Below are 21,370 nucleotides of genomic sequence, written 5' to 3' on the forward strand. Positions count from 1 at the left end.
GGGGGGTTGGAATTGGAGTTCCTTACTAATGCAGACCAAGAGCGGATACCGGTTGTTGTATCGTTGATGATGATTTTTTTTTTTCGGAGGAAGGGTATAGTGTGAACATTCCGCCTTATTCTACACAAGGAATTACTTCCTCGCCATGCAGCCGCTTCCTGATTTCTTAAGCAGGACAACCTTAGTGATGGTATTGGAAAAATCCAAAAAATCATGAATTTGAGGGACCTGTAATTTATTTTCTGCAGATCCCATGAGGTTTCAGGAATCAGGATTCCGAATTTTCCTTACTACGTAAGCATTTATAATTTACTTTTCAAAACAGTAGACGAAAAATTTAATGAGAATGTGAACCGTCCTTAGCAACTACAAAGCCAAACAACGAAATAAAGGAGCTGTCTTATGTCGCACTGGGAGCTATCAGATGGGACTTGCAGTACAAATACCCAACATTCAAGTGGGCTGACTCCGCATTTGCAACTCAAATTTGAGAAAATGGGTGATTACTTCAGGACCTTCATTAAAATTTTTCCCATTAAAGAATGTTTTTGTTTTTTACGTTCGTCTAGGGACTGACATCTTACCTACGGAGCTTCTATTCTCAATTGAATGTGACCCCATTTTCCACTTCTGCCAAATTAAATCATCAACCAACCAATCACTTTTGAATTTTTTATTATCTGAATAAACATAAAGTGCTGAAAAATCTTCTGAATTCATTGCTTGACTAATGCAAAACGTCCAATCCCAAAATGCCGTGAATCAGGAGTCGTCGTCCTAAAAGCCCAACAGAGAATTTTTCACAGTCAAATCCTCAGCAATATAAAAGCATTATTTTTTCATCCTCCATTTCATACTTACATTATGCAAATTAGCCCCTTCACTATTTTCCGTCCCAATCGATTCCAGAGTAAGCGATGAATTTCGAGAGCTCCGCATTGAACTTTTCCGGTGTTTTACTTCTTTTGTGTTGCCGGAACATCGCATCACGAACTTGAGTTCTTCCAAAAGTTCCTCTTTAAGTGGTACCTAAAAAAAATATAGGCAGAGAAAAAGAGAGAGAGCGGATGTTGATAAAGTGGTAACAGAATGATGATAACTTTTGCTTTTAAGCTAATCCACTTTAGATAATTACTCGGAAGCGACGTGCTCGACGGTAAATCACGCAGAACCATTCAACGATTCCATAAATGCTCCCAAGAAAACTGCCAACAATAAGGACACAATAGATACCGCCCAAGTTGGGCATACCAAGCTCCTCGGCACTGTCGCTCTCTGTTTTTTGCTAGAAAAAAAGATAAATTAAGAAGTATGGCCATTATTAACCTTGGATTAATTGCAGCTTAAAAATTAAATAAATAATGTAGCCTAACAGATTGGCTGCTATCTTTCGTTCCCGTCTAAATGGGGTTTTGTGGGAAACCGGAGGATGTGCTTCTCTGCAAAAATTGAGATGAGCATCACTATCAGCATTAAAAGACTGTAATTTGCAAGGCTGCCAGATGAGCCCATAAAAAGGAACCTTCGCAAAACGTAGAAATTACTATCATGAAAATAATCCCAACGGACGAACCTAATTCTGGGTACGTGTCCATGCATGGGTACAAAGTATCTAAGATGTGTGTGGCTGTGTACATGCAAATGAGATTAGACGAATAAAGGTGAAAAGCATGGCAAAATGTTATGTTGAAGGTTTTCGCCTGAATGGGGGGTGTATGGATGCTCCTATTCATCGGCCTGGCTTTTAGATAAAAATATCTTTGAATAGATTATTCGTAATTATATTCACCCACCGAGCAGGCTCCGCCGCCTCGCTTCTCCTTCCACCACTTGGTCTTCATTTTAGATAGCACGCCTTGCTCCTGCAAATTCAGGATGGCCTGACTCAATTCATTCCGGTACGGAGAATCTGCAGATATAATTAGAGAAATTGTTCATTACCGAGAAAGTGAAAGATGTTCTTGGAAAAAAGATATCTGTAATCTCACAGAGAACATGGGTATGTACTTAAGCTGAATAGATGCTGACCCAAAGAAATGATAGTCGGGGCCGAAAAAACAAGTACTCACTCTTCCGCATAGCAATTCCGTAGCCTTTTTCATCGAGCAGGTTTCCAATTTGTGTGAGCTTACATTTTCGCTCGACATTGTACTCAATCGAAGTGGATTCCATCAAAAAAGCGTAATTTTCATTTTCAGCCTTGTCTACTCCTTCCTCATTGGAACTTGTCATCATGCCAGGATGTGCTGCCATGTATTCATACATTTTTTTATAGACTTCATGTTGGGAGCCCTGCGGTTGAATGGAAATGTCTCGTTAAGTTTGGTTGGTCTCTATGTATCAAGGATATTGAATAAATATGCAAATATATTTGAGTTTGAAAATTAAAATTTCAGAAAATGTCTCCTTATACTTCAAGGCAACGAAACTTAAGCAGTGGCATACCCGCCCTTCATAACTTCTTTCAGACTCTCTTGGACTGATTTAAAGGACTATCCGATTAGCTATTTCGCAAAAAAGGAAGAGAAACCATGCCCCGTTGAATTTCTTTGATTATATTGCAAAATTTTAATTTAATTTATTTGATTAAATTCCGAAATCTAAGGGAACCATACCAAGAAATAAGGTCTAGACATCCAAACAGATAAAGAACACTTCAGTAGATTTGGTCCGACAAAGGGTTTGAATCTCATCAAGGATCCCATCATATTCTCCACAAGAAGTTAATCCGTACTGCATTAAGGATATTGAAATTTTGCGGCCCTTATCGCTGTTTATTTCAATCTCAATTTGATTCGTGATCGATTTAAAGTATCTGCACCACTTTAATATCTTTAATGCATCTTGTAAGTGAACAAGTTTATGAGGTATAATTTCTCAAGGAAGATACTCGGGAGAAAGTAAACTTTAGAAAGCAAATACCGGCAGTCCTTCACTATACACTGTATAATAATAATGAAATATGATAGCAACTTCAGGATTGGGCTCAGCAGCAGGAGCTGGAATAAAAATAGAATGCTTTTAAAGGAGCTGAGCATTATTGATATTAAAATTTTTAAAAATGTCGTCCTTGATGGAAAAATTTGAGATACAAGCGACCAAAATAGCATCACAATGGATGATAATGAAATTGTTCTGGTACAAGACGGAAACCAAACCAAAAGTCTAGAAGGACATGCTTTACTTTTAGCAAAAAGCCATAGAATATTTTGCTTTTGCGAAAGTTGGTTAACAGAAATTAACATAACGCCTATAATCAGTTTTAGGGTCAAGCACTGGACTGCCGGAGAAACTGGCACGAAGTATAGATCCCTGGGAGCCAACCTGCCTCTCTCTTAGGATAATATGTGGATGGGAGCCAACCTATCCCTCTCCGAGGGTTACTGAGTATTGGACTCCACAAAAGCCAAGCCTGTCATCTATCAAGGCCTTTAGTGGGAGGTGGCAGTTCTGCACGAGACGACCTTACTGCTAACGTAACGCTACGGATCCAGACTGGGAAGTCGAAAAAGACCTCCCCATTCCAGAGTATCATGCGAACCGTGCTCATTGGATAGTTTGCAATCAGGGAAACTGATTGTACTCGAGCGGAGCCTTACTGATACCTGGTCGCCACAATGAGAAAGTTTTACTTTGAGCGGAGCGAGTACGGGCGACTATGGCACGGTGAGCCTCCCAACCCTCATACTCGTGGGAACTAAATAAGTACACCAGAGAAAAATACTACAAAAATTAACAACAAACAATCGGAATCCCGTACAGCACACAGGCTGGTCAACCAGGCGGAGACACATCTCTAAAACACTGAGAAATAGGTAATTACACCCAAAAAGAGAGAACACGGGGCTTTAAACACCGGAGCCAAAGTAAACACTAGCCTGCTACAAAAAAGGTCACTGTTCAAAAGTCAGGGACAAGCAAAAGCACGTTCGAAGTCCGTATATCAGGGATTACAAAGGAGACTGGTCTCGGTGGCACAGGCGCTTAATAATACCTGCGTTATCTGAAAGAAGAGCTGAAGCTGGAGGAGGCTCTTAAGAAGGACGAACCTAAGTCATCACTGTCGGAGCCAAAAAAAACGGAGAGCAGTGGAGATTTGCCTGGAATGCTCTCAAAAAACTCGAACCTGAACCCAAGAGGGAGGAAATCCCTGGTAGGTAGCAAAGCTAGTACGGTCAAGAGCATTCGACTAGCAATATTGGTAAAAACATTTCCGCGCAATTTGAGAGAGCGTGGTTGTGACACACGACATAAACCAGCAACTGTTTACATAGTACACTGATGAACCTCTCACAGCAGAGGGACTGGCAGCGAGGTCATTGGTCCAAGGAAAACATCCTTTGAAGCAATGGGTAAGCTTACAAGCATATGTTATTGCAGCCGGAAATATACGCCATAGGTAGATGTATCGCCTTCAACTTCTAAAGGGTATATAGGGGACAGAACATTGCTATTCTGACCAACAGCCAAGCGGCGATCAAGATACTTAAGTCCAACAGGAAAGGAGCGCCAAGGACCAGAATCCTTCTGCGAAATCGGAAACTGGTTCGTGACTATGACATTCGAAAATGAAGAGGAGCGGCTGAAGAAACTATACTGGGCATCCACCCTGATGAGAACCTGGTCGCACGTCTCGAGATCCCTGAGAGTGTTGACCTCCAATGTCGCGTGTCTGGATGGTGGAGTCGGCAGCATCTTCGAAATCGCATCCCTAAGCAGACGCAGCATTCCCGCGAACGCCTCTCGTTGGCCTGTACGGATACCGAGGAGGAGAAAAGGCAATGACAGCGACCACGACGGATCATCGCGAACCATTAGAGCGGCCTTAAATGTCCGGTGCCAATGTTCCAGCATACCATTGAACTGTGGGTGGTATGTATTAGTCCTATGCCGTTTGGTCCAACGAGAAAATACGTCTTCCTTTCTTACGTGCTTGTTGATTGTGCACTTACACGCGATGCACTGCTGGCCCAAGAGTTTACGTCCATCTTCATGGACGGCCAGAAGTATTTTCTAGTCACTAACTGCTTCTTCATCCTGATACCTCGGCGCGCATGATCGTGTATTACGTAAAATACTTCTGAATGGCCTAGGTCCCTTGTCTGAAGTTTCGCAGACTAAATAGGAATTTAAACCAGACTAGGGAACTCTTTGAACTTGTATTTGGAGTTTGCCTTCGGGCTCTGAAATTCTGCGTCGTCTTTCTGCGCCTCGGCGATTACCGTATAATAAAATGCGGCGGGGACTCTGACCTCCAAGATTCGAAACAAAGCGTCTGCAAACGACGTTGTCTTCTGCAGACACGTGTTGGACGTCAGAAGTAAAGTGGCTGATGAAACTCAGTTGCCGACGCTTTGCCGAGCTTTTGTATAAGCGCGAAAGTAAAGGGCTTGTAGTCCGTTAACACTGTAAATGATCTGCCCTCGAGGGAGAAACGGAAGTATTTGATGGGAAGGTTCGCAGCGAATAGCGCACGAATGTAGGCACTGGTGGCGACTGCTAACTGTGTATTTTGCAATGGGGTTGTGGACGGCATCGATCACACCTTGCTTTCCTGTGGAATGTAGGATGCGTAGTTCTCTGTAGACATAATTGTCAGAGAGATGCTGAGGAGTCTTGACAGGTGTTGGGTTGGTTAAGTTCTGAGATCGGCCTGTTACACTTTTCGATTCATACATGTTGAGCACTCACTGCCCTATGTTTCACCCAATATAAAAAAACCTGTTTCGAAAAGTGCTAATCGAGCCCTCTCATTTGATACCATTTGCGACCATATTCCGGAAAAAAATGTCTACCCCATTCCCCCCTATATACATTTTTGGCCTAAGCGAGGTAAGATGGTGGGACTCTGGAGAGTATCCCTCTCCCTCTTGCGAAAACGTGCTCTTATGCCAAGGTGGGATCTGACAACACCTTGCTCGGGCGTGTGATGGGGAAATATGGTCTTGGCGACGAGAACAGTGGTGGTGAGAGGTTCGTGCATTTCTGCGACTTCCAGTGCCATAAGGTCATTTGGGTTTCACCGGACCGACGCCATATAAGCAATCATATCGACAACTTCGCGATCAGCAGTAAATTTAGGAATTGTCTCCTCTTCTCCTTTTCTAGAATACTACGCAGCTTGCTCCGAAGGGGCGCCATAATATCTGGCTCACTGCAGAGTCATGGAAACGTTTCGATGAACGGAAGGGGTTGAAGGCTCTACTAACCGCAGCAAGTGATGGCAGGCGTGACACGCTCCAACTCCGATGCCGAACGAAGTCCCAAGAAGTTCAGTATCACACGCCGTGACAAGAGAGAATTTGCTATTGCGCTGGCCAAGTCGAAGATGCCGCCATGCGCAACCCTTTCAGAAGTATGTAACGCATCATAAAAGAGCTTGCATTTAATCGTATATCTTTCTGTGATCGTGTAAAGGACATCGCTTCTCATCCACAATCACGAGATATTAAAGAGGTGACGAGATCGCTTCATCGTGGTTCTTACCCATGTCACATCCGGTGAGGTTTTTCCCACTGTGGATGAAATGGCTAGCCGCCGTAACATGCGAATACGGCCGTTAATGCACTCAAGCAAAGTAAAGCTGCTGGGCTTGATGGTCCCCTCGCAGAATTATTTATTATTTTACCTGCAATAACTGCAAATCTGCTGCTTTCAGTAGCAAGGAAATCTTGAGAATCCCAGACCATTCTCAAAGAGTGGAAGAAGAAGATGATCGTTAAGATTCGAAAGAAAGACACGAGTCTTAGCTGTAACAATTGGAGGGGTATAAGCCTTCTACATACCGTCGCCAAAATATTAACTAAAATAATACCGGAATGCATCAACGAAAACCTCAAAAACTTGGTCGACAGGGAGTAAGCTAATTTCCGCTCCGGATCCTCCTGCATTTACCACATCAACACCCTACACCCTACGAATCATTTTGAAACATTTTGAAACATTTTTAGATCTCCGCGCTCTCCACGGATTTCTAGAAAACTTTCGAAGAAACTAATAACCATTATCTAAGTCACATTGGATGGGACAAAATGTCAATGTGCTGTATCAACGTAAAATCTATGAGGAATTTAAGGTCAAAAACAGAGTCCGCCAACGTCGCATCCTGAAACCAACCGATATTATTTCTTCTTGTTATTAGTCACGTTCTTTATGCTGGCCTGAAGACGTGGAGGGGTTCAATGGACGATGACATCTTTTTGCTCTTTCACCCAGTCATACCATACCAAATAGTTGTGTATTTGGAAAAAGAGGCAAGTAGAGTCTGATTGCAGATAAGCACCAACGAAACCAAAGAACTCAGTCTGACGGGTCATCGGGCTCTCCCTATCTATATCAACGGGCAGAGTTTCGAACTGTCGATTCTGCCGTCTTTGGAATCAACCGCTTTAGTTACCTTGTCTAAAATCTGGAAATGCAGTCACCTCAAGGCCAAGATCAAGAAACTGTTCTGTGTTGCTATATGGGGGCAGCTTACGGAAAGTGACCGCAAACATTACACAAAATTTTCCATGCACACCTGTACGGGCCTGTCTCCGATGGTTGATATGATTGGAAGGTGGAAGTGGCAGTGGAAAGGTCACATACTAAAAATGGGCGACAATTGCATTGCTGACTATGTTGTTCGCTTGCGCTCGTGCTTGTATCTCGGTTAATATTGAAAATTTCAAGAAAACGAGCGAAATTCACGATCACTGGTGTTGGGGAAGGGTCTGAACTTCAAAATAGCAGATAGTTTATGGGGTCTGGGTGCCACGAAAATTGCTGAAATTTGAAGGAATCTGCGCTCCTCCCCTCTCCAATTTTTTCGGCTCATCCCACAAAACCTTTATTACTTTAGAAAGGTCAGATATCTGCTCGCCAAGTGAGAGAACGTGGTTGCTGCCTTGTTCGTTTTCTCGCTATCTACGTTATATATCCCCTTCCAATTCTTATGACGGGAGGAAATGCTCTCATTTGTAGTGACGTTATTAGCGCAGAACTGCTTTCAAATGGATCTGATCTAGAAACTAGCCTTGGGCATCCATAAGCTGAGAATTGATCCTCATTCGCAATATAGTCCAGTAGCAGAACTTTAAAATTTGGAAGTATTTATACAATATCTTCCAACAAAAGAAAAGAAGCCTCAGATAAGCGGAATTCGACTGTGATCCATTACAAGGCATCAACTAATGATGGGGGGATGACAGATATGCAACATTCTGTGGAGTCAATTTTAAAACACATTCAGACCTTTCAAACACGAATTTAGCAAGACTGGCTATGTAGATGAGTAGAGATTGGGATCGTCACGGATAAAATCTTGTATCCTTTTAACAATCTTGATATTAACAATTTGTGTTTACAGGTTGAGGAGTCGCAAGTCTGCATCTACTTAATGTCGAACCGGACCAAATGGAGAGCAACTTGCCTCCACTCTTTATGGTCACAGACTCCTCTTTTTGGGTTTAACATCCAAAGTTCAAAAATGAAAAGAGGGACGAAGACGACTACGATTTCGTACCAGTACCAGTGAACCAGGAACCCAAAAAGAGAAATCCATGGACCATATAGGGTAGGGCAAGCTGCTCTCCATTTCAATCCCTAAACAAAAATTGTCTAGCTCCGGTCAAGCTTTGATCCGAACTGTGGGCGGATTAACGTTAGATATAATTCGCACCCCTTGCCATGTTTTGCGAATTAAAAAAGGGAGCGTATAACACCTGCGTAGCCGTCTTCGTCTTCATGTCCTTATCTTCTCGTCTTATCACCTCCTCGCTCTATTTTCTCCCCCCTTATCTTTTCGTCCCCCCAATCCTTCTTCGCCTTCTGATCTCTTCGTCTTTCAGCGATTCCATTTCCTCGTCTCCTACTTCCTTATTTTCTCACCTCTCTTTATCTCTACGTTTATTTGTTCTTGTGTCTTCTGGTGATTTCCTCCCCTTATCTATATCTATCTATCTACCCTATTCTTATCGCAAACGACCCACAGTGACGTGACTCTATCAGCATCTGATAAAAATTATAATTCTCGGTCAAAACTTAAGGAAAATAGGGGGAAGGATAGTTTCCGACCCCTCATTGCATTTTTGCAATTTTTCTGCCTAACTCTGTTTTTTAAACCGAAAGAAAAATAAAAATATTTAAAAACATAAGACCCTACCTTGAAAAAATTAAATGTACTTCCACCACTCTTTGCACCATAAGTAACACCGCCAACATTATTGGCCAGGTCTTCGGCACTATTAATAGGACTTGATAGCGATTCGATAGTCAAAAAGGCAGCCAAATTAGCAGTGTACGAGGAGACCATAATCAGGGTAAAGAACCACCAAATGGACGCCACAGTCCTTGTAGAAGGTGCCCTGCAAATGACAAAAACAAATGTAATTTCCAGAAAATAAGGACAAAAGTACGCCCACACTCACTTTGGAGCAATTTCCGAGCCCTGCTGAAGTACCGCACCAATTGTAAACCACATGGCATTGTTCAAGCTGAATTGATTTTCCAATACTGTCGGTTCCTCCACGCAAGGATAGGGATTATCCCATTCGGCAGGCGATAAGCGTCCTAGTATGAATAAACTTAATGACACCGTCAGATAAGCTAACCCCAAATAAATCCAAACTTCCGTCGAGAGTGGTGACATGAAGGAGAAAAAGTCCGGCGCTTCCTTGGTGGGCTTCCGATAGAGAATGGAAATTCCTGAAAGTTAAATGCAATATATATTTTATAATATTATATTATATAAGAGCATCTGGAAATTATAGCTGTGAAATCTATTTCAGCGGTACCGTACCTAAGTTCATGAATGGCATTGTGAAATCCACCCCGGGCTCGCGATCGGAGGTCATAGTTAAATCCGTGATGGCAAGATCTGCTCTCTGAAACGATAATTCGCATAATAAAATTTATTTAATAGAATGTATCTAGATTAGAGTATCTTAAATTGCAGCTTTGGTAACGACTTTTTCAGAAAGGCACAAAGAGTGGGTTTGTCCTGAAAAAGACATACACAAGAGCCCCTTCCCGTGGAGCTGAAATTAACGCCAGTAAACGGATCGTTCTTCATTAAACGCTTAATCCTGCAAAGGGTAGATTCACAAAGACGTGAAACAATTGTCTGACACTCTTGCTGAGACCTTTTAATCTCGCCTGAATCATGTGAAAAACTCCCCAAAGCCAACATCTTCCATAAAAACGGGTGCCACACAGAGAACTTTCGGTTAAAAGCTACCAAATCAGATTTTATGCCAGCAAAACCCATTCACCCGGAGCAGCTAAGTGCGCACATGTACCAAAAAAAAATTTTCAACTACTTTAAATGTGCTCCCACATGTCCCCATTAGCCGGCATTTGACTAAAGTTCTTTTCATGGAGTAGTCAAATGGACGGGGCAGCTCGTAGACTACTCTCAACCAACAATGGCTGGCGTAAATGAGCCTCACCACTCCCTCGAAGAGACCAAAAGTAAATTCCAAAGTTTCCGCTGACATAAAAATAATTTTCATTTAGTATCTAGATATCAGGACAAGCTGTTGTGAATTCCGGGCAAGGAATGACGGAGGAGGTGAATAGAATTCGGCGAAGACTGGGCGGGCGGATAAATTGAGAGTAATAAAGGATGTACTCGGGAGAACACATCCTGGATCTAGGTTGGGAACTTGGCATGTTTAAAGTGAAAACCGCCAAATATTCGGCAAAAACGAGGGGAATGGGGAGGCGTGAAAGGACATTAAAGCGGATAGTGGAGGGTTGTTTTTGCACTGAAACGTTTGAGTTTGGTTTTAAGGGATAAGTTTTCAGGAGAAATGTTATTTTATTTCTCGGGAAGATTTGAGCGACGTTGGTTTGGTTTGTGTTTGGTTTTGGGGTGGTTTTTGCAGGGGTGGGATTTTGAAGCATAATATTCAGGTATCCACATATTTTATGGAAATATGCCATGGAAGACGTTTTAACTTTGATGAATTATGGAACAGGAGGAGATATCATCTTTTCCTGCTTTTTATTAGAGCGATGTTAAGAGGAAATAATAGTAGCAGACACAAGTATGAAGTTTGGAATGTTAGCTATAAACACTTATGTTTATTTATATGAGCTTTTTGAACGCTAGAACTGACGGTTCCCTGGTCGATTGAAAGAAGATTAGGGAGACTTAATGGAGTCTGAATTATTAAGAAATAGCTAATCGTCTTGGAGTTTAGGTGGGGCTCAAAACCAAATACAGAAAATAGTTGACATAATTTCCGTCAATAGCTTTAGCAATCCACTGCTTTCCACACAAACGATACTCAATCTTATAGAATGAAGTTAGGGTAAGAAGGCAGTCTGTGTCTCTACAAATTTATATCTGGTGTGAGATATTTCATCATCATCAACGCCGCAACAACCGGTATCCGATCTAGGCCCGCCTTATTAAGGAACTCCAGACATCCTGGTTTTGCGCTGAGGTCCATCAATTCGATATCGCTAAAAGTTGCCTGGTCTCCTGACCCAATTGGATCAGTAGCTTGAAGTGAATTAGAGCACCTCATTCAAAACCGTAATGGTACACTGCAATATTACGGTACCCTATAAGAGGCAATGTGGTCAGTATTGCGCCATCCCAAGATTATTACCGTGATTTGACTCACGTATTCATTCACAGCTGAGTCGACTGTTCCCAGTAAGATTTGAACCGCGACCTTCCATACCATAGCCTTGTGTTCTAACCTCTCAGGTATCCGGACAAGTGCAGTTTCAAAGCAAACGGTTAAGTACCTTGGATTGTATCGCAAGCGCCTTGTACAAGAAAAGAGAGGGGGGACTTTGAGAAAGGCGTCTGCCTACAGTCCAATACGTTTATGACGGAAATGGCGGTTTTTAGTTGGTATTCTGCCGGCTTACTATTGTGGAATTCCACGACTCAGTGTGTAGACGTTTTTACTCACCCTTGTAACAGAAATAGACACCAAAACAAAGAAAGACCCGCTCCTCAGAATAAATCTCTATTGTCGCATCTTAGAAGACCATTTTTCTCAAATTCGGCCTAATTGTAATTTGACGCAAAGTACTCATTAAATCCTCTTTAAATCCGGTGGAGTTGCTCCTGTATACTGTCCCTTCGGAGAAAACCACATTATTAATCGGAGTCTAAGTCCCACTTTTTCTACGCAGGGAATTGCTGAAAGTCTGAAAGAACAGGGCGTCTCCTGCGTGTTGTCTGTCACATCGAAGGCGAAACAAGCTGTGAATATATATTACTGTATCGAATGTATCCCCTACTAGGGGTAGCTGAGTGTCTGAAAATGCCAGATAAAATTTCTAGTTGCATAAACTGCAAGGCACGCGACCACGCCCCCAAATACTTCAAGCGTGTAAACTTCAGAAAAGTGATCGCAGGAGGAAACACCAGAAAGCGCGTCTTTCCACTTCCAACCAAACCGATCTTATGTGTTAAATCGCTATTAATTTAAGTGTTCTCTTTCACTCAGACATCCTTTTCTTCCGCTGATGCATCACGCGATAACAACCTTCGGCGACAAAACCAAGCCATCTCGGAGACCGTTAACAATTATTTTCAACACATACATATTGTGGTTTTTGAGTTGAATATCAACTCAATAGTCGGTCAGACCAGTAGGCACGAGTTCGAATTATTCCTCCGAAAATTGTCCTCCCGTTTGAAGTCAGGTTAGACTAACGGGATGAATTTACTTCTCCTAAGTTCAACTTTTCATCTGCAAAACTTATCTTCGAGAAATTCTTCGCAAAACAATTCATCCTTCTCATCAATGCTCTCATCTGCCTCCAAACACATTCCCTTCTATTGGTTCAACCAATGCTTTCATTCCAATGACCTACCTACCATCGAATTCTTCTGCTGGGACTAATTGTAGCAGTGCAACTGATCGTCAGTTCTGCCAATTGCTCTACTTGTCCTCTGGGCAGCCAGTCGGAAGAAGTTTGCTGCAAGCTCCGCAGAGTCGGCATATGGGGAGAACCTAACACCATCGGATTGTTCTGTTTGCTCAAGGCCGCAGTGTGGAAGCCCCCCGCCAGCTGCGCGAAAAACGGAACCCGTGTTTGCAGAGAGACCTACTCTAATTAGGACTGGCGCTTCCCGGTGGTCCAGAGGCCCCTTCGAGGTCCCCGTGCGAGGTCCAAACAATTTTAACTATGAGATCGAAGGAAAACCGAAGAGGGTCTCCATGGGCCGGCTAAAAGTTTTCTTTACGGAAGAAAGCGCAGTCAGGGACAGCGACACGTCCATTTAAACTTAGGGTAACTGGGCTAAGGGAACCATGCATTTGGTTCCTCGCTGAAAACCCTTTGATTTCAACGAGGGGTCGAGTTCTGTGACGAAGTGAGTAATTTGCGGAGCGACAAACGTACTCAGTTGTGAATGTTCCAAAAAGAGTCTGCAATTACTTTGTAAAACAATGTTTTTGGCAGTTAGTCATGAAAAAAATTTTCTAAAAATACAAAATATTAATAAAGTACTGCAATAGTTTACATATTGAAAAAACTACAACATGAGCCGAACTGGCACGATGTTAGTTTATGGATTCAGGTCTGCGCGAACCGAAAAAGGTGTTGAATCAGAAACAAAAAAATGACTTACGTGAAAAGCCGAACCCCTTCGTAGTTGCATCACCGCATGCGCTAATTCAGATGGTAGAGTGCGAAATGGATCGTGGCTTATGCTCACTGTATTTCATTTTATATAAGACTAAGCTTTTATTGAAAAATATGGAGGTTGATCAAGTCAACCTGCAGCACAGTAAAGCCTCTTCATTCTGCTTCTGGACTCCAGATCTGATCAATACAGACCCTCTTGAAATTACTTCATTATGGAAAACTGGCGGGGGGAGTAGAAGGGAGAGAGTTGGGAGTTCCTGCAGCCCTTTCAACACGTAAGTAATGCAAGGTCCAGCAATGCTAAAAGAGGGTGAAGAGCACTTAGAGGGACTGCTATGAAATATTTTTCTAGCATGTCTAGCTCTGGGCTACCTCTTAGCTCTTACCTAAAACTGGGAAAGATAGAAATGTAAATCCATAGAACTTCAGAGAGATCAACTTGTCATCACTCTTGCTGAGAGGTTTGGAAAGATTGGTTGCGCTTCGCATTCTTGGAAAGGCGCTTAGGTCGCACCCACTAAATGAAAATCAACATTCTAACCAACGTAGAAAATCCTGTGCAGCTGCTCTTCATTCTTTGGTTTCAGAGATAGAGGCTGAAACTCTAAAGGGTGAGTAAGTATGGCGTCGATGTTACTTTAATTAAGTGGATCTGTGCTATACTAACGCGGAGACTGTTATTTGTTGAGGTAGGTGTCAATCGTTACCTAACAGCAGAAGCAACAACTGGTGGAGTATGCTGATCGTCAACTGCAAAATTTGCCAGTACATGCTCTAATTTATGCTGATGACATGCCTATGTTTCCTGTTGATCGGGATTTCAAAATGGTGTGTTGAAATATACGATTCAGTTCTTAGAATGCATTCTGATTTCCAGGTCCCCATACATGTGTTTGGTAAAAGATATGAAGTTTCCCTGAAACGTAGGCAGAACTGGGAAGTCCCAGAGGAATGCATGGTGAGCGGTTGGAGGGCAGGCACATCGCAATCTGCAGCGATTGTCAGGGCTAGACTGGGGACGTTGAGTAGTCTTTTGATCACCACGAAAGTCGTTTAGGAGCGTAGAAACCGTTTGAACTCTATTTCCAGATTCAATACAGTGGAACTACTCCGGATACCTGGTCACTGTGGTGAAGAGGGAAATGAAACGCTTTAGTAAAAGGGGGTTCAATCCCCCCCAAAGCGGAAGTTGACTGCTACTCCATCTTCTTCTGAACAGTAGATGAGGTGCCAGATCTCTCAGATAAATTTGCAACATTGTAAAACGGAGACTACACTTATTAGTCGTTCGATCAATAGCTGCAAGGCATATGTATACCTTATACATGATCCATGGATTGTTGTTCTGGAAATTAGGGCCTTAAACTTCCGATATGGTAACGTGCTGTATGCTATTGAAATTCGTAGTCCTTGCTCCTGCATGATGGTTGCAAAAGACCTCCGAGCTATCTTGGATAACGACGTATGACGTATGACCATAAAAAGCCAACAGGGAGACAAGGAGATCCAATGGTGCTCTGCTTATTTACTTTATGACGTAGACGAAGCTCCCAATGGAATATTCATCAGAGCTAACCAATATGCCAAAAGTAAAGGCATGGGAATGATAGTAGGATGTGATGTTAAAGCCCACAATATATGCTGAGAAAGCTCCAACATCAGTGCCAGAGGATCGAGACAACTGGAGTTTCTGATAGGAACCGATTTGCAGATCCTCAATTTGGGAAATGAACCCACTTTTTTCAACGTGGTCAGGAAAGAGGTAAATCAAGAAGGTTAAAACACCATGATGAAACTCGGATTTGGCGAAATAGAGGAAAATCACAAGTGCGCTCCTCAACCGACCTCTAAAGTCTGATTCAGCCGTTTGCTAGATTCGGTACAAAGAGGCTCAAATAGCTCTAAGGAAAAGCATAAGGTCGGCCAAACGATCACCATGGAAATGCTTTTGGGAAGCGACCAACTCTTTTGAGGCAACCTCAAAGCTGAAGCGGATCTTTGTTAAAGAACGTAGCCAGAAACTGGGTTATTTACATTTACGGAACGGGAGGTAGACAGAAAGCGATTAGGAAACGACAAACCATTTGCTTGAAGTGCACTTTCCAGACAGCATCCAAAATCTCATCTCGGAGCCGATAGACTTCAACCTCTGGCATACCAAGTCATTTCACGAGAAGGAGTGAAATGACATTTTACTCGTTCCACAGATACAAGTCTGCAGGTCCGGGTGGCATTATTCCTACTCTAGTAATAGAGGAAATGGATGCCCTGGGCCTACATATTCGGAATATATACCGCGGTTGCGTAACACACGCTTATATTGAAATCAGGTAACGTGATGTGATGGGAATATTTTTCCCAAAACCAGGAAAACCCACCTACACAGATGCAAAAAGGTTCCTACCGATCAGTCTAACTTCCTTTCTGCTAAAAGGACTAAAAAGATTAGTAGATCAGTTCATAAGGGATGCATACATCACTGTAGGCAACATTCCTACCAAAAGGTAAATCCACCGAGACACCACTCATTAATTAATGGCAAAAATTGAAAAGGCAATGTCCGATAAAGTATACGCCTTGAGCGAATTTATAGAAACCAAGGGCGCCTTCAATTGTAGCTCTTTCGCGGCGATTTGTAACGCGCAAGACAGCATGGAATCAATCCGCTGTTAATCAGTTGGATCCTTCACATGCTAGAGTGGGGAAAAATCCGCATATTGATCAGAAAGAAGTCTATTGAGGCCGGCTGTCTTAGGGGTTGCACACAAAAAGGGTTTCTCTTTCCTTTATTATGGCTCCTGGTAATGGGCACCTTGCTATGGTTCCTGGAGGACACAAAGGTATTCGCACAAGCATTTTTGGACAATCTAGCTGTAATAATTATCGGTAAGTTTGCGGTCACAGTAATCCACAGTTGGTGCCTCCGTAATGGAATCACGGTGAACGCTAGAAACACTGGACTAGTTATGTTCATTAGGAATCTCAGGTGGGGCAACTACACGCTACCCACCATAACAGGAACGGAAATCCAGCTGATATAAACGGTCAAACCTTTAGGGAAACATCTCGACGTCAAGTTAACGTGGAAGCACCATATCCAGGAACAATACCAAAAATCCTGCAGATTGCTGTGGTGCTGTATGACAATAGGTAAGACCTGGGGACTGTCACCAAAATTCATTGGAGGTAGACATCCAAAATAAAGCCCATTTTGATGTATGCATGCATCGTCTGGTGGCCGAGACTGAACGTTTCGAACAGCAGGAACCTGCTAGCGCAGATTCACAGGTTCGGTTACCTAAGTATTACTGGAGCAATGAGTAGTACGTCGACCGTGGCACTCGAAGCTATCCTAAATTTACCCCCAATCTAATTGGAGGTAAAACGGCAAGCAGCTAACGACGCATGTAGGCTTGATATTATTGGCACATGGAAAGGCGACCAATCATCTGAAAATTTCTTGGCAAACATCAGGTGGCTCTGACTCCCGTCGATCATATCGTTTTTAGATTCGCCTTCAAAGAGATTTACTCTTCGTAATCACCAAAAGAAAAGAGTGGTCGATAACTGGTCACCAGTCTTTTGGAATTAGAGACTTAATAATCTTTACCAACGGGTCAGTCATGGAAAATGGATCGGGCGCAGGTGTGTTCTCGGGAAATGTGATTATGGAACTGGCTCGACCTCTCGGAAAAATGACGACCATATTCCAGGTGAAGATATATGAAATTTTATTGGCAGCGGAAGAATGTTTACAGCAAAAGTGAAGGGTCGAACCCTTCGAATCTGTTCCGACAGTCGGGCAGTATTACCAGCACTAAGGAGCAACAATATATTAAGCCGATTGGTGTAGAGTTGTCATCAGGTGCTGCTGAAACTTGGCCGACTGACAGACTCGCTTGGCAAGGTTCTGAAGCCGCAGTGTGGGGGAGGAGAGGTAGAACCAGCTTTTGGTACCCGGCCATCTACTGTCAAGTCTGCACTGAAGGAAGAATGGCAAGGATTCACGCAGCTGAATGGAGGAATTTGAACTTCTGCCGGCAGGCGAAAATCTTTGTGGAGAAACTGAAGACGACATTTTTATTGTGTCTTAAAAAGTGGAACATGAAAACATGGCTTTTAACAGAACACTGCCCCTTAAACCCCCACATGGAAAAAATCGGAGTGGTGGTCTGCGGCAGGCCTAGACCGGATACCGGATAATGATCTCCGGCATATGTAGCCAGCAGGAGGAGACGAGGCAGCCTTGCACTTCGTATGCAACTGCCCGGCCTCCTCAGACCTCTGACGAAGACACCTTGGTAAGGTTTTCTTCAGCGAAGAATTTGCGCATTCTCTGTCTCAGGAGAATGTTGTCAGATTCGCGAAAGCCTGCACACGCCGTCGGCGAGAGGCCGATGAATAGGCGATCTGCGAAGGTAGCAACGGTCTGAATGCTTGAAGCTGCGGCTTCCCCCACTAAACTAAACTAACTAAACAACTAGACCACAAGACTGTCGTACGAAAGGTCGCGGTTCAAATCTCACTGATGGCAGTAATAAGCAAACTTTTGATACGCTTATGAGCAAATTAGGATTAATAAGGCAACATCGCCCCTAAGAAGCAATGCCAAGGATTCCATCGAAGAAGCTGGAAACAAATAGGGAGCGATTCAACGGAATCAGTCAACTGGAAGATCTGGTAAACTTTGCTTTTCTTGATTCCTTCCCCATACTCAGGCAAAATCCTCAAATCCGTTCACAAATATTGAAATAAATCTTTGATCATTTTCGACGTTAATTAAGTGGAAATGGCTTACACGGCCGCAATTTCCTTTCGTTACCATATTCGGTGAAATTAATTACGCATTTCTCACTGAGCAACATCATAAATTCAGTCAAGCGCTCGTAGATGATGCGATGCCAGCATAAATCTAAATCCTTGAACTTGATACAACGGCTCAGCATCCAATGAAAAAGCTTTCCATATCATCATCTCATGTGTATGCATATATTACCAGCAAGTTGCGTTGCTGCCTGCACTGTCGTCTCAGGGACGTTACCAGTGGCACGGTGGAAGGTGTCCTACGAAAATTCTCCCCGTTCTACATATAATTACGTAAACCTGCTTACGCTCGTACTTACCCCGGCCGTCACGTCCCCCAGCATCCCCGTGCACATTTTCGTTATGTTATCACAAGTACCGTAATTTTTATCTTCTCTCATCTTGAAGGTGTAATTGAATCCTAACATCACGGATAACTCATGAATAAGGTCTATCCCGAATCCTTCGTATTGATCATTCCCACTGAGAGGTACATCCGTTTCCTTCAGCATACCGTACGGCGCGCTCTGTAAAATAATAAATTGTTATTGTCAGACGTGTTATGTGCAGTGTTATTGGGTTTTTATTAGTATTCGGGGGTTGGGAAGGATGTCCCAAGGAAATATGCAAGATTTGATTGATTTCCATTTTCTGTGATAACGACATCCACACAAGCGAACGGAGCACAGGCCCACGGACACAAGGACGAATGGCGTTGGTCTTTAAAACGAAAATAAGGACGTAATAAAAAGCATATTGACACCAGTATTCAAAGTTTTCGTCACCGGGGCAAGCTCTGCGGAGGCTGACGGGGTTATTGATTTTTTTCACGTCTTCTTGGAATACACTTTTCCTGTTCCTTAAGTTGGGAGGAATTATGAAGTTGTGTGTTCGTTATTCTTTGTCCTGAACTTCCTACTTTGGCGAGAGTCAGGGAAGATCAGGTGTTCGTCATTATTAAATTGGAGTTTCGCAACAAATTCGGTCGGCAAGTTCATATTGAGGAAGGCAATCATTCCCTCTCTTCGGGGAAAGTTTTTCCGCCATTTCGGTTTCACCCTGCTCGCAAAAAGATGTACTATATGCGGAGAGTCATCTTTGCAGGATGATTTTTGCAAGGTTACTTTTCAGTGGGAGCTGCAGAAGGCAATACTCACGACCCAACTTCAAAGAGAAAATGTAATTTGAAAATAAATTAAAATAACTTTCCTCATGGCCGGGGGGGAGGTCGAATGTTGCTCCTTATTGCTAGTTGTAATTATTTCTTTTGGAAGTACTTTTGTATCTTATCGAAGTAACTAAATAATTCCAAGAAAGTTCCAAGACCGTTTCAGTAGTTAGGAAACTTCACGAATAAAATTGATTTCCTTTGATCTGACCTTCAGGGACGAAGGAAGGCTGTGTCAATTTAGGGACCGTGTATGTGTGAGGATGGTCCCTTTTTTTGGTAAGAAAAACATGAGGAAATACTAATTTTGTTCTCAAGGAGCTATAAAAGTTGAGAGCCATCTGAGTGTTGGCGGAACACGTGTTATGAACAAACAGCTAAAAAATTGGAAGCAGATTGGTCTAGGCGTGATCATGGGGAGGAAGTGAGGTAGCAGATTTTATATTTATGGAAATATTCCATAGCAAGGACGTAGGAATAACATCAATATTGGAAATAGTTACTTCTCTTGAGTGCTGGAATAAATCAAATTGCGGTTGTTTGCCAGTCGTCCCACACTGGGCGCCATTTAAGAATTTATTAGGACCTTTCAGCCTGATGTGAATATATACCAAAGTTATTTATTAATTTATTAGGCGATATGGCGATATTAAAACTTGAGAATATCATTTATAGGTAGCTCTATAAATAAGTATTAGAAGTTAATTGAGAGAGCCTGTGGAAACCATACCACTAAAAGCACATGACAGCCTGAGTGAGAGATTGAGTAATGAATTCAGTGTAATCGGTAAATGTAGAACTTTGGGGGATATAACAAATAGGTCCCTATTCAGGATATGAATTAATCTAAAAACCAAACAAACTTATCCTTCACATGATAAGGATTGGGTGTTGATAACGTAATATAGGAGCCGACCCCGCTTGTGAACGGGACAAAGGCTGAAGAAAAAAGAAAAAAAAAAAAAAAAAGGGGAGTTTGTCCGATTAATAATGGAAAAAGATTTTGGAGAGAACCTTAAATCTGTAAAAAAAATGAATATAGTAATTGAAAACTTCAAATTTAGGTTCGACTGTTTATCCGCAATAGATAATGCTGATGTTTAAGTCTTAACACCCTCTGTGTGAAATTGTCAAATCTCCCATCAGATGCGTCCCTTCGTGCGGATAAGGGAACCCTCAGTGGATGCGTTGTTCCCATGTACGCATCACGAGATGTGCCTGCATGGGCATGCTTAAGCGCAGGCCAGGTAGGTGGGAAATAATCGCCAACCGTGAATAAAAATTGGCTACGAGAACAACCCTCAGAAATCAAACCGAATATAGAGGACGAGAAAAGAAGTTTTTTACGAAGCAGGGCTTCGGAAACCCAGAACCGCCGGTTTTTGGGAGTGGGCAAGCGGGTTCCTGGTCGTCGATATCTAGCGACTGCAGTGCCTCAGTAGTCGGAAACTTGGCTCCTTTGGCATCTAATACTACAAGAGATCTTATTGAAGTGGAAAAGAGCTCTACCCCGGTTCAAATCTCACTGGTGGCAGTGGGATTCGTAACGTGATTTGACGTCGGATACCAGTCGACTCAGCTGTGAATGAGTACCTGAGTCAAATCAGGGTAGTAATCTCGGCGAGCGCAATGCTGACCACATTGCCTCTTATAGGGTATCCTGTAGTGTACCGTTACGATTTTAAATAAAGTGCTCTAATACACTTCAAGGCCCTGATCCAATATGGATTGTTGCGCCAACGATTATTATTATTATTTTAAGGCGGTGGAGGAGAAAAACCCCCAAGCGCCCCCTCAGCA

The 21,370-nt window shown here is 42.7% G+C and overlaps 1 protein-coding gene across 1 annotated transcript in view; it reads right to left on the reverse strand.

Annotated features, from left to right (window-relative positions):
* Nucleotides 1–658: 658 nt before the first annotated feature.
* Nucleotides 659–21,370, reverse strand: part of LOC119660334 (glutamate receptor ionotropic, kainate 2-like) — a 52,076-nt gene continuing 31,364 nt past the window's right edge. The window contains exons 8-16 of the mRNA XM_038068817.1: nucleotides 18,723–18,929; nucleotides 9,779–9,863; nucleotides 9,408–9,684; nucleotides 9,143–9,344; nucleotides 2,070–2,292; nucleotides 1,794–1,909; nucleotides 1,136–1,285; nucleotides 862–1,029; nucleotides 659–777 (exon numbers count right to left, since the gene is read on the reverse strand). Coding sequence (XP_037924745.1) covers nucleotides 763–777; nucleotides 862–1,029; nucleotides 1,136–1,285; nucleotides 1,794–1,909; nucleotides 2,070–2,292; nucleotides 9,143–9,344; nucleotides 9,408–9,684; nucleotides 9,779–9,863; nucleotides 18,723–18,929 — 1,443 coding nt within the window. The 3' untranslated portion in view covers nucleotides 659–762. The remainder of the gene's footprint in view (nucleotides 778–861; nucleotides 1,030–1,135; nucleotides 1,286–1,793; nucleotides 1,910–2,069; nucleotides 2,293–9,142; nucleotides 9,345–9,407; nucleotides 9,685–9,778; nucleotides 9,864–18,722; nucleotides 18,930–21,370) is intronic.

The sequence above is a fragment of the Hermetia illucens genome, chromosome 6, assembly GCF_905115235.1.
Source record: "Hermetia illucens chromosome 6, iHerIll2.2.curated.20191125, whole genome shotgun sequence".
NCBI classification, from domain to species: Eukaryota; Metazoa; Arthropoda; class Insecta; order Diptera; family Stratiomyidae; genus Hermetia; species Hermetia illucens.